Source organism: Chionomys nivalis, chromosome 14 (genome assembly GCF_950005125.1).
Source record: "Chionomys nivalis chromosome 14, mChiNiv1.1, whole genome shotgun sequence".
Taxonomy (NCBI): domain Eukaryota; kingdom Metazoa; phylum Chordata; class Mammalia; order Rodentia; family Cricetidae; genus Chionomys; species Chionomys nivalis.
The window spans coordinates 44,491,846-44,504,566 of record NC_080099.1 but is presented as its reverse complement, the minus strand read 5'-3'; the positions used below and the strand labels follow the sequence as shown (position 1 = coordinate 44,504,566).

Below are 12,721 nucleotides of genomic sequence, written 5' to 3'. Positions count from 1 at the left end.
CTGGAAAACGAGCTGCCAACAGACAAGGTGCTCAAAGCTGGGAAATAAGTTATCTAGCAGACAAGGCTATCTTCTCTGCTGAGGGAAGGAGGTGAAAGGCACAAGAAATGAATAATCTGTAATTCGCAGACAGATGCATACAAAGTTTCCTTCTCAAACACCTTAAAATTCTAATAAAACTTGAACACATATCAGAAACATGTAATATTTCTTCCAAGTTTCAATCTATTTCTCAAGCTCCAAATACTATACTTGTTCTTCCTCATTCTCTTACTGAACCTTCTGAGTTCGGGGAAGACTGCCATTGCTCCTTTAAAAAGGGGTGTTGACCATTCATTTAGAAAGAGTCAATGACTCAGGAATGCTGTTTCTCAATCACCGTGGCAACCCTGTCCTCCTCCCTTGTGATGTGAGCAGCAGCGGGACATCTTCTCCTCTAGTAGGCGCATGGGACAGACACACCCAAGGCCCAGCAGACAGGAAGTTCCTACAGCTGCTATCTATCATTTCTACATGCAAGCACCAAGCATGAAGACACCTGTTTTAAATCCTAACCCCAATTTCTTTTCATTCAAAATAATAGTTACAGCCTTTTTTCTCCTCACATCATCACTGAATAGCCAGAAATAATCATCTACTGATAATGGAGTAAATAATCCCAAAATTACAGTGCTACTCAAAAACCCAGGCTTGAGCTAATGAAACCACAGCAAACATTTTCTAGCCTTTTATGAACCTAGAAGGAGAGCTTAAGGAAAATCTTGGAGAGCAGAAGCACAGTGACGATTTAAATTCTCGTGACTGTTCACCAGAGATATAAGCCGAAGTTGAAGTCATTCTGATCCTTCTAAGAAATCAAACTATGTTGAACTACGTTATGACACAATCACATACACAATTTCATTTCAGAGTACTTAGAACTCAAAGATTTCCAAATAGCAAACATTTCTATTGGTCCTATTTTAAATAATTTCAATTTCTGAAAAACAAAGGTTTTACTCTATACATATCTATATTTCTTTAGAAAGAGCTACATAATGCTTTTATAATAAAAATGTATTTCCATTTCAAATAAAAATAATTCTTAGAGGCTAGAGAGATGGCTCAACAGTTAAAAGCACTAGCTGCTGTTCTAGAGGACCTGGGTTAAATCCCTAGCACCCACATGGCAGCTCACAGCTGTCTGTAACTCCTCTTCCGGGAGATTCAATGCCCTCATACAGATACACCCAGGCAAAACACCAATGTACATAAAATAAAAATAAATTATTTTAAATAATAAAAAATTTTGAAGCTTGAAGAAATGGAAATTTTTAGAATATTTTAAAAGTAGAAACCATAACTGTAATTCTATGAAAAATTTGTGTATGCATAACAACTAGAATATCCATATATCATGTGGATAAAAACAAAACGCAGAAACTCTAGCTTCCTGGATGTTTTGAAAATGTATTAAAAGTTTTTAAAAACTCATTAGCACATCATTTAAAGCAAAACATCCTTCAATTCCCATATTCAAAATGTTCTATACTTCCTCTTCTCCTGTATACCTTAGTAATATTCTGACAGCAACTTTAGCAAATATTCTGACAACAAGCACTTGCAGAATTTAAGACTAATAACACAAAGTGAGAGAGCTGGACTCTAAAACCTAGCTCATCTAATCAAGGCCAACAAAACAGCTCTAGGCATCTGTCCTCCTCATTTAAAGGAAAACTGGGTCAAATCATTTCTAGGGTCTCTCTGGGCACCTTGAAGACTGTAATTGGTTACTACTATTCTCTTTAAGGGGTGCCCATTGCCTGCTGCTTGCCTGATAATACATATCCTACAGTGGTTTCTTACCACTTCTTCTTGTGGTTTCAATCACAGGAAACAGACGTCACCCATGGCCTACAAGTAACGAACAAGCTGTAGCAAAGGCTAAGAGCTGCCAACCAGGACCAACTCCCACCCCTTTAAAAATACAAGGATCAAGAAATCATTAGAGAACCCTGCAAAAGAGGAGCCTTGACATATATCTCCCACAAAAACAAAACTAGAAATGTTTCTGTAAGCCCAACAAGATGGAGCAGTTTTACAGCAGTCCAAAGCCATCAGCTCCTATGGCCAAATAAAGGAACTAAAGAAATCTTACAGCTGACTGAGTATGTGTTAAGAAAGAATGGTATGGGGCCTGGGAGATGACTCAAAGGTTAAGAGTACTTGCAGGGGACCCTGGATCCTCTTGCACACTGGGTCAGTTCCCAGTATCCACACAGCAGCTCACAACCAACTGGAACTGCAGAGGATCCAATGCAGTTCTGAACTCCATGTAGCACATGGCATTCACGCATTCAGGCAAAACACTCATACACATAAAATTAAATGTTTGCTTTTGTTTTTAGAGACAGGATTTCTCTGTGTAGCCCCTGCTGCCCTGAACTCCCTCTGTAGACCAGGCTGGCCTTGAACTCAGAGATTCACCTGCTTCTGCCTCCTAAGTGCAGCACCACCACCTGCCGGGTGATCTTTTTTTTTTTTTTTTTTTTTTTTTGCTAAAAGAATGGTGCACTATGACCATTAATTACCATTTACTATGGAGATCCAGACATATCCTGCAGACTACAGTCTCATTCTCCTCTTTAATGGTCTGTGTAAACCTTTCTACAGTCATGAAAAACTGTAGTATTAATAGATTGTAATACCATGGGAACTTGCACTTACTCACTTCACATGAGCATTGGGTCAAATACTGCTCTCACTTATAGTGGTATAAAAGTCAGCAGCCTTGCACTTTGTTGGCCGGGCGGTGGTGGCGCATGCCTTTAATCCCAGCACTCGGGAGGCAGAGGCAGGCGGATCTCTGGGAGTTCGAGGCCAGCTTGGTCTACAAGAGCTAGTTCCGGGACGGGCACCAAAGCTACAGAGAAACCCTGTCTCGAAAAACCAAAAAGTCAGCAGCCTTGCACTTTGTAAAATAACTCAGAGATGTTTAATTATACATAATGTTCCTTTATTAAACACAACTCATAACTGTAAGACAGTATCTCCAGAGATAGTAATCACTTTTTTCTTTGTAGCGCTCTTCTGGTTGGGTAGAGTTATGTTAGTGGTTCTCTAGCTCAGTTACCTTGGTGAGAGATAACTAATGCTTTCAGAACTGTCCATCTCTTATATTAGACCATGAAAGGGGGGAATCTTGAAGCAAGACTCCCAAACTGACACTGAAACCAAGTACAGAAAAAGCTATAGATAACAAAAGCTATCAGGAAGAACATTTAGGAGAAGCAACTGGACCCAAATACAGGTTCAGATTATTCTCACAAAGGCATTATCTGACTGTGCCCACAATTTGATCATATAGCCTTAAGTTCCAGCTGAAAAAGTCTCATTTTTAAGATTTAAACAATCTCTGAAAAGATGGATACATTATGAGTGGTAAAAGAATTTAAACTACCTAAATACCATCAAAGATAGCAAAAATTATTTGCGGGGGCTGACAGATGGCTCAGTGATTAAGAATACTGACTATTCTACCAAGGGACCAGGGTTCAATTTCCAACACCCATATGTGGGTGTATCCACACAAATAAAAATAAATATTTCCTGAATCTAAACACAAAATCTGAGTTCTTAGATATCCTGACTACATAATGTCATCACCATACATTATATAGCCCCAAACTGATATTAATGTGTATACATGCTATAAAGTGCTAACTTTCGGTCCTTTTTTTTTTCTATACATGTTTACAGGAAGGGAACCTAAAATCTCTGCCAAGGAAAATAACCCCTTGATGTGACTTTAGCTTTCTGAAGGTCTACTTCCCACCACTCTGACTCCTGTAACAATGGCACATCCTTCACTTCCAGCACACATCCACCTGAGCTGCTGTTTGTTCTTTTCCCCACCTTAGAGAATCCCTGCCCTGTCTACTCTACCAATCAGATTTCCTTCCCTGTCTACTCTACCAATCAGATTTCCTTCCCTGTCTACTCTACCAATCAGATTTCCTTCCCCGTCTACTCTACCAATCAGATTTCCTTCCCTGTCTACTCTACCAATCAGATTTCCTTCCAGGGCCAGCCACAGTCCTCATCTCCTAGGAAGTGAACAACTGCCCATTACCATCCAGGATTATTTACAGAATCTAAGACACCAGCACACTGGCGCAGACCTTAGGAATGATTCATAATAACCCTCAGGTTTCATAAGAAAAGATCAAGCAAACTGAAGTGACTTGTCCGAAATTCACACGACTAATTAGGAGTGGTAAGGTCATAACCATGCAGCAATACCGGATGCAGACCATCCAGTTCTAGACTGTGTATTGGGCAGATCACTGGTTCAAGATAACCTTTCTCATCTAAATAACACAGAGCTAGTTAAACTGCATCATTTTTTTTGACATTTTATTTTATTTTTTTTATCACACCACCTCCCATTTCCCTCCCCCTCCCCCAACAAGTTCCCCTCCCTCATCATCTCTAAGAGTAATCCGGGTTCATAGCAGCATTGTTTGTAATAGCCAGAACCTGGAAACAACCTAGATGCCCTTCAATGGAAGAATGGATGAAGAAAGTATGGAATATATACATATTAGAGTATTACTCAGCAGTAAAAAACGATGACTTCCTGAATTTTGCAGGCAAATGGACGGAAATAGAAAACACTATACTGAGTGAGGTGAGCCAGACCCAAAAAGAGGAACATGGGATGTAAACTGCATCATTTTAAGATTCTTTCACATCCATCACTCAAGGTTCTGAAACTTAGCTTTTCTCTCAGGTCAATAATGCTTCCATTTAATTTTCTAAATTCTTTAAATCGGGTCACCATTTAAAGTTTATGCTGAGCTCAAAGTATAGCACAATGGTATATGCCTACCATATATATACAAAGCCACAGGTATAATCTTCAGCACTGGTACGCACACATACAAATTTTATGTTCTGCCTTGGATACAGCCTTTCCTTCCTAGTTGAGTATATATGACTGTGATTACAATCTCTTAAAAGCCAAGGCTGAAATCTGATATAATAATTATACAACTTTATGATTAGTTTTTGGATCCAACATAGACCTGTTTGCACACAGGCGAAAAGAGAAACTCTTATTCTCTACTTTTTACCACCAATCACACAGAAAATTACAGCTCCGTGCTCTTGGATCTCTGTGGCAATTTCTTAATTATTAACTACAGGCAAATAACTGCCAGGTCTAAAGAGCAAAGTCAGCAGTTCTCAGTGAAGAGAGACCCTGGAGTTAGGAGTCATTTGCAATCCGTAAGTTTCAGGACAGTAAGTGTTTAGGAATGCCAAACATCAAATTTAAACATGGAAAGATTAACTATAAAGACCATCCTAGAGCTTAGCTTGGCCTTACTTTCTCTGCTCTAAACAACTGAAACTCCGGACAGACGCTGCTGTTAAAGCTGGTCTACTTACAAAGGAAATCAAGTTGCTCTAAAAAAAAATAAATAAATAAAAAAAAAAATGTTTTGCACAACTGAGTATAAGTCCTGGGTCTGAGGAAAGATGGGGTTTGCATTCTCAATAACAGCTACCTTTTCATGTCTAAGATAATTTTAATTATGATTCTTCCAATTGTTTCAAAGTCTAAATTACTAAACGCACAAAGTATTTAGGCACTTAGCCAATGTACTTTGTACATCTAAACTCTGTACTACTTTCCCGCTGATCGGACTCTAGGAGAATTCAGCTTTAATAGAATACAGATGACGAAAGGACTCTAAGGGGAATTTTCTAGGAAATTTCTCAAAGTGAATACTCTTACAGAGCAGAGGTGAAAGGCTGATTTCACAGAACTGACACTACAAAATAATGAATCCGTGAGCTAGACCTAACTTGAATCCTAGCTGTTACTTTCTACTTCTATGATCTCAAGTAGGTTCCCCAATCTCAATGGACTCTAATCCAATCACCAATAAAATGAAAATAATAGCAGTGCCTATTTTATAAGGCCAGTGTAGACACTAATGAGACACTGACTCCAAAACTCTTTAGCACATTGCCAGGCACACAGGAGGCATTCATTTGAACTGTTATTACTGCCACAGTTATAATTACTCTTTATTCTGGAATTAATCATCCTCATGTAAAAATTCTAAACATTCACTAATATTTATTCGTTGTAGGACTGACGTTATACAACCTGTAGCTCACCGAGCACAGGAAAACTAAAGTTAACACTATTGAAATGTATTGGAGGGGGTGGAATCTCAAAGGTCCCTGATCCTAAAAGTTTCAGAAATGACCCATCTTACCTACAGGTGAGAATTTCAATCCAAAACCAACATGTGGAACCAAGGCATTGAAAAGAAAATATAAGTGACAGTGGTTTTAGCAAAAATGTTGAATACAAAGAGCAAAAGTGGGAAGAAGGGGATTTCTTCAAAATAAAACACTCACCCCCCCCTTTTTTTTCAAATATACTATTAAGAAATTTAAATGGGAGGGGGGGTGTGCTGGAGAGAGGCTCAGTGGTTAAGAGCACTGGCTGCTCTTCCAGAGGACCCAGGTTCAATACCCAGCACCCACAAGGCAGTTCACAACTGTCTGTAATTCCAGTTCCAGGGACCTGATGCCCTCACACAAGTATACATGCAAGACAAACACCAATGCACATCAATAAATCTTAAAAGAAAGTTAAATGGTTAAATAAGAAGAATAAAATATGTGCAAAACACATGTATTTCAAAGACTTGTACCTAAGCTCAAAGAAAAAAAAATTAACAAGCAAAACCTTAAACAGACTCTTCAAGGAAGACAAAGAAGGGATAAGGACACATTATCAGGGCCTCGAGAGTAACAGCCACATCGAGGACACACCACATGCACACTAGAACGTCAACATTTCAGGATGGTTCTACCAAGAGCTGACAAGGGTCTCCAATCCAGTCCAATTTAGTCTGAGTGTTAGGTTCCAGGATCTCCATATGCTAGGAGATATTGAGCTATGCTTCTTTAAATTCAGTTCCATTACAATTATATTCCTCCATATTTTGTCTATTCTGTCCTCCATTACATATACAGTGTTTAAAAGGCAAATGGCACTCCCTAATTGTCACAGAGCCAAGCAACAGATAACTAGCTTCTTTTCACTCTTGCAACTTCCCTTTAAGTCTACTCCTATGCTAGTATTTATTAAAGAAAACAAAGAGCCGGGCGGTGGTGGCGCACGCCTTTAATCCCAGCACTCGGGAGGCAGAGGCAGGCGGATCTCTGTGAGTTTGAGACCAGCCTGGTCTACAAGAGCTAGTTCCAGGACAGGCTCCAAAATCGCAGAGAAACCCTGTCTCAAAAAACCAAAAAAAAAAAAAAAAAGAAAAGAAAAAAAGAAAACAAAGGAACCAAAATTTCTGTTCCCCTTCTGTTTATTTACCAACCTTCTACTTTTCAGCCCCTTGATGCTGCCAGCACACAATTGCAAGAAGTGACTGATTAACTGGACTTGATGAAATTTGAAACTCTTTTGGCGCTACAGTTTTTTTTATATTCTTTAAACACTTGTTTGTTCGTTTGGGATGTGTGTGTATTCAAAAATGGTTGCCCGCGTGGAAGTGTCAGTTCTTTCCTTCCACCATGTGGGTCCTGGAGTTCAAACACATCTTCAGAGTTAGCAGCAAATGCTTTTACCCTCTGGGCCATCTCAGCAAGAAAACAAAAACAAAAACAAAACCAGGTTTTAGAATCATCTCCTTTTTAAGGACATAAAAGGTTTACTATGGAAAAAAGACAAATATTAAGACCAATAAGGTTTGCATAGTGACCACAATATATTTTTACTTTTCAATTTTGGCTTCCATAAAGTTTAATATGCCCTCCAGCCCCCACCCCACCCCTGAAACAGAGTTTCTATGTAGCCCTGGCTGTCCTGAAATTCACTACATAGACCAGACTAGCCTTGGCATCAGAGACCAACCTGCTTGGGCTGCTTAGAAATTTTGGTCTAACTGCCTGGTTGCCTTAAAACCTTGGCTATACTCAAACCAGCCACCAAAGAGCACCGAAGGGATAAAAGCAGGCAACAAGCAGCTGGCTATTGAAAAGTTCATCTAACAGTAACAGGCAAACAACTAGCTGCTTTGCTAAGACACTAGTGTCCCTATTACTGAGAAACAAGTGATTGAAAACAGAAGGCTCAACACAAAAAAAGAAAAAATTCAATATAAATTAGTTTCAAAATGAGAATGGTTTTTGTAACTATGAATGTGTTCAACAAACACTGAGCAGAAAGAACCACTTTCATATTGTTTCTCTACCACGTCTCATATTTCCTGTTAATAAATTTTATTTTAACCTGTTCTTCTAAATCACATGTGATATACAACTGTGTCTTTTGGGTCTCTATTACATTCCATGAAGATAGAATTCTCTCCTAGAATAACTTGGCAATCCATGTATAAACTACAGTGTAGACCAATAAGGCTAACAAAAGGTTATCACACAGAATATACAATAGGTCTGTTTTGGTCCACGTGCTTATCAGAATCATACTGTTTCTCATCAAATACTGCTACTCCTGAGGTTTTATAACAAACAATTTACAGTCCATAAAATTTTCTTGATGGTTAGAGATGGCTCTGTGATTAAGAGCACTTGTTGCTCTTGCAGAGGACCTAGTTTCAGTTTCCAGTACCTACATGGCAGTTCACAACCGTCTGTAACTCTAGTTCCAGGGACCCAATGTCGTCCTCAGATCTCCTTAAGCATCAAACGTATACATGGTGCACATTCATACAAACAGGCAAAATACTCACACACATAAAATAAAAACAAATACATCTTTTAAAAAGATCCTTTTCAGTTGTATATGTGTATGTGTGTGTTTTCTTTTTTTTTTTGAGTACGGGAACATTTACCAACTCTCATTGATTTTCGAACTTGTTTTACTCATTGAATAGGGATTCACTGTTCTTAGAATGTCTTAATTTCTCAAGTGTATGAGAAGACATGTAATTTACTAAATGTAGGGATGCCCTACAGCCTCCTGACACCCTGGTTGTACTGCCTCTCCTTACATACATTTCAGAAATGAGTGTGTTTGACACGCACATTCATCCCCGCTGCAAAGTCAGAAACACTCTGCTCACTCGGAATTTTTATCTTCCTTCCTTTGAAAGGATTCCGAAAGGAACTGGAATAAGGTTGTAGAAGGGAAGTGTTCATGGTCCAGAAGACAGACTCATCAGGAACCAAGGGGAAAACCAGGCAGTCTGGTCCCTTGCTTCAAAGTCTACAGCAGCCAAGCCTTTCAAAGATGCTGCCTGTCCACTCCTTAAGCTAGGATCTGCTGCTCCTACAAAAGGTGCCTCAGAGGGTAAAGAGCAGATCCCAGGCAATTTATGAACACTGCTTTCTCACCAGCTTATCTGTACCTAGAATCTGCAGGAGCCAGAAAGATCTGAACTGCCATCCTTCAAATTCAAACCACCTGCCAGGAAGGTCTGTAGCAGCAGCCTGAGGGACTGTAACCACTCAATTGCAAACCTTCGAGCACACTTAGTCTAAGCCAGAGGGTTTATATAGCACATTCAGAATGGGGCTTCTGGCGAATATCACACTTCAGGAAAGGTGGAGTAGGCGAAATAGCTGAGTTTGGTTTGGTTTTAGCCAGTAGTTCAAGAAAACTGAGCCCCGGGTGACAAGAGCACCCCAGCGATCTCGCCCACTCCACCCACTCACACACACTTGCATGTACAGAGACAAAGAGAAGTGGATTGCAATGCTCCCTGTCCCTCGTTTTCATAGTTCTCATAAAGAGCAGAGAGAAAAAGAATATCCTGATGCCTTAAGGTAAATTGTTTTCAGCAATTAGGAAAGGAGGTGGCCTGCTTTCCTGGAACCTTCCAATTCTCACTACTTGCAATACCCAGTTGTTAAAATTCAGTAACGTAAGGGTTAAAACCAGAACCTACTCAGTAAAAGAGAACTAGGTTCAGCTCCACCCTCTGTAAAGCAAACATCAACAACTCTGGGCCAAATCCACTGTGGTGAACACAAGACTCTGTGGCTGCCAAAAAACAGGTGAAAGGAGTTCCCTGGGATTTCTCACCTTACAGTATCACACACTTAAGTAGATTTCACCCACTTATGAAAACACGGAGTTAGTATAAAAAGTACACATAAAACTTGGGGGAAAAAACAGTAACAAGTCATAGAGGTCAGTACAAATCAGCAAGAATAGCTAGAGTTTGGATAGAGAAGGTCAGACAGTATCCGTGGTAACGAAATCAAAACAAAAAGATACGGAAATAGGAGGAACCCTGGCCCTAAAACTTACATTTTGGAAGGAAAGTTCTCAAACTGGAGGGTCAATTCCTATCTTTAAGGAAAGAACCTACGGCTATACTGCTCTGGGCACCGAGGATCCTGTTTCTACAAAGATATTTGCTGGATCCAACAGTTACTGACACGCTATATGAGACAGGGGAAAAGACAGAACAGGAGCACCTGGTCTTGCTAGAAATAGGAAGAGATGAGTCAGTCACTCCTTTAATTCAGTTGAGTGTGCTCCCAACTCTCCAGGTCACAGAACAGTTTCTGCCCACTTCCAGCACTTTATCAGTTTACTTCCCAAACCTGTGGCCTTGGATCGGGATGCCGAGGGGGTGGGGAGTGCGGGAAAGAAAACGAGAGTTACCAGCCCCTTAGCTGGTCAGAGACAATACTAATGCCACCTGGAAGAGCAAACTAAGTATCTAGTTAACTATGGGCAAACACCTGAGCAGAAACTCCCTTTCTGACTGCTCAGTATCTTTCAAAGCTTTTACAGTAAGAGGCAAGCAGCTCCCTGGAGAGAGAAGAGGATTTAGTTAGGAAAGGCAACAGGTAGCAAAATATCGCGTTACATGAACATGGAAGAGTTCCTCCGACTGGGCTTAATAATCGGCACCTATGGAAAGATAAACTCTCCTACAGGTAGGAAAAGAGATGTCCGGAACCTAGGGGCCCAGAAGATGGCGAACGGTGAGTTGAGATAGTTATTTTTAAAAGGTATAAAAAGCAAATTACTCACAAACTATTGGACTTGAAGTCCAACTTGCTCAAGAGGGAGGTTAGTCACCAGTTCGGGTCATGAAGGGCATAGTATCGTGAGAAAAGTTCTAACCCTCTTAAGTGATGAGCAACAGGGCAAAAAGAAACAGGTTTCGTGGATAGGAAAATAGTGGGAAATCAATTACTGCCGTGCCCCAATGACCACAGGACCTGGGCAGGAACCCATATCCGTAATCACAAGGACAAACGTCCAAAGGAGGCGGGAGACAAGACTCAAGTCTGGTAACATTCCTGAGGGGAAGCATTACCAGGTGACACCAAGCTGAGGGCCCTGGAAGGGGACAGGGCAGAAGGAAAGTTAGCAGGTGAAAGGGATCACTAGTGAGGAAAGAAATGACCTTTCAGAAGAAAGAGAATGCCCAAAACGGGGTATGGGTGAGAAGAAAAAATTGATCCAGAACATCTTACGGGGGGGGGGGGGGGGCAAAAGAAAAAAAGAAAAGAAATTAAAAAAAAAAAAAAAGAATGTCTGTGGGTACCAGAGGCAGAAGAAAGGAAGTGGGGCTGAGAGCCCGCGGGACCACGGGGGCGGGAGCGCAGAGCCTGCGGACTGAAGAGCGAGGGAAGCTCCAAGGTGGCCGCTGCGAGGGCCAGGTGGGACTCCCGGGCTTCCCGAAGTCCCGGAGGGGGAGAATGTGGGACCGCGAAGCCCAGGACCCAGCGAAACCAGGAAGAGAGGCGCGGGGGCGGCTCCCCAGCGGCAGGCAGACGCCCCCGGAGGGCAGCGAGGGTCGCCCGAGTTCAGAGGGCGGCCACCCCGCCAGGCTGAGGAACAGGGTGGGAGGGACACTCACAAATTTCTTGGGTTTGCCGCCGTCGCCGCCCGTCGCAGGCAGCTCATCCGGGTTCCGACCCTTCTTCTTGTCCCGGGTCCCGCGGCCGGGCCCCAGGCCCCCGCCGGACGGCTCCATGTCCCGGTTAGCGCCGGCCAGTGAGCCCTGGTCTACGCCACTCGCGCCGGGCTGCCCCGAGCCAGCAACCACCGCCGCCGCCCAGCAGCCTTCTTAGCCGGCCGCCGCGCCCCGCCTCATTTACATGCTGGGCTGCGCGCGCCTCATGAATATACAACGGTGACGCCTCGCTCCCTCCCCCCCCGCCCCACTTCCGCCCGGACCCGCAGCCCCTACCAATGGGGGAAGGGAGGGGGGTGGAGGGACGTCGCGGAAGCGCTACCTGCCCGGCGGGCCTAACCATTCGGACCCACGTGGGGGGGGGGGCGGAGAGGGGGCGGTGTTTTCTTCCAAGCGGCAGCGGGCCATACTGCCCCCTGGCGGTTGGAACAGGAGGCCTTTAGGCTCCCACGCAGAGCCCACGTGGCTTAAAGCTAGACCACCTCAGACCCCATCCAGAATTTTATTGTCTGAACCAAGAATCTTATCGTAGAAACACTGTTATTTTAGTTGAAAATTACATGCTAGGTTTTGTGGGATAATGCAGTTTGTATGTATATGATGCCTGGGCAGTAAGTACATTAAAAAATAATGTAAAAATGAGTTACTTGATATAGAAAACTATGTGCCAAGAACTGATTCAAGCAAGCACCAATCTAGACCAGCTATGGAGTTACATTACCCAGCTCTGAATCCTACATTAGCTTTCTAGTTGTTTCTTATGTAGACTAATTATTGTCAATAGCCTAGGCAGCAATTAAGTAGTT

General features: G+C 42.1%; 1 protein-coding gene across 1 annotated transcript in view; it reads right to left on the bottom strand.

Moving 5' to 3' along the window:
• The window catches only part of Diaph1 (diaphanous related formin 1), a 99,510-nt gene extending 87,326 nt beyond the window's left edge, over positions 1-12,184 (bottom strand). The window contains exon 1 of the mRNA XM_057788564.1: positions 11,859-12,184. Coding sequence (XP_057644547.1) covers positions 11,859-11,975 — 117 coding nt within the window. The 5' untranslated portion in view covers positions 11,976-12,184. The remainder of the gene's footprint in view (positions 1-11,858) is intronic.
• Positions 12,185-12,721: the final 537 nt, after the last annotated feature.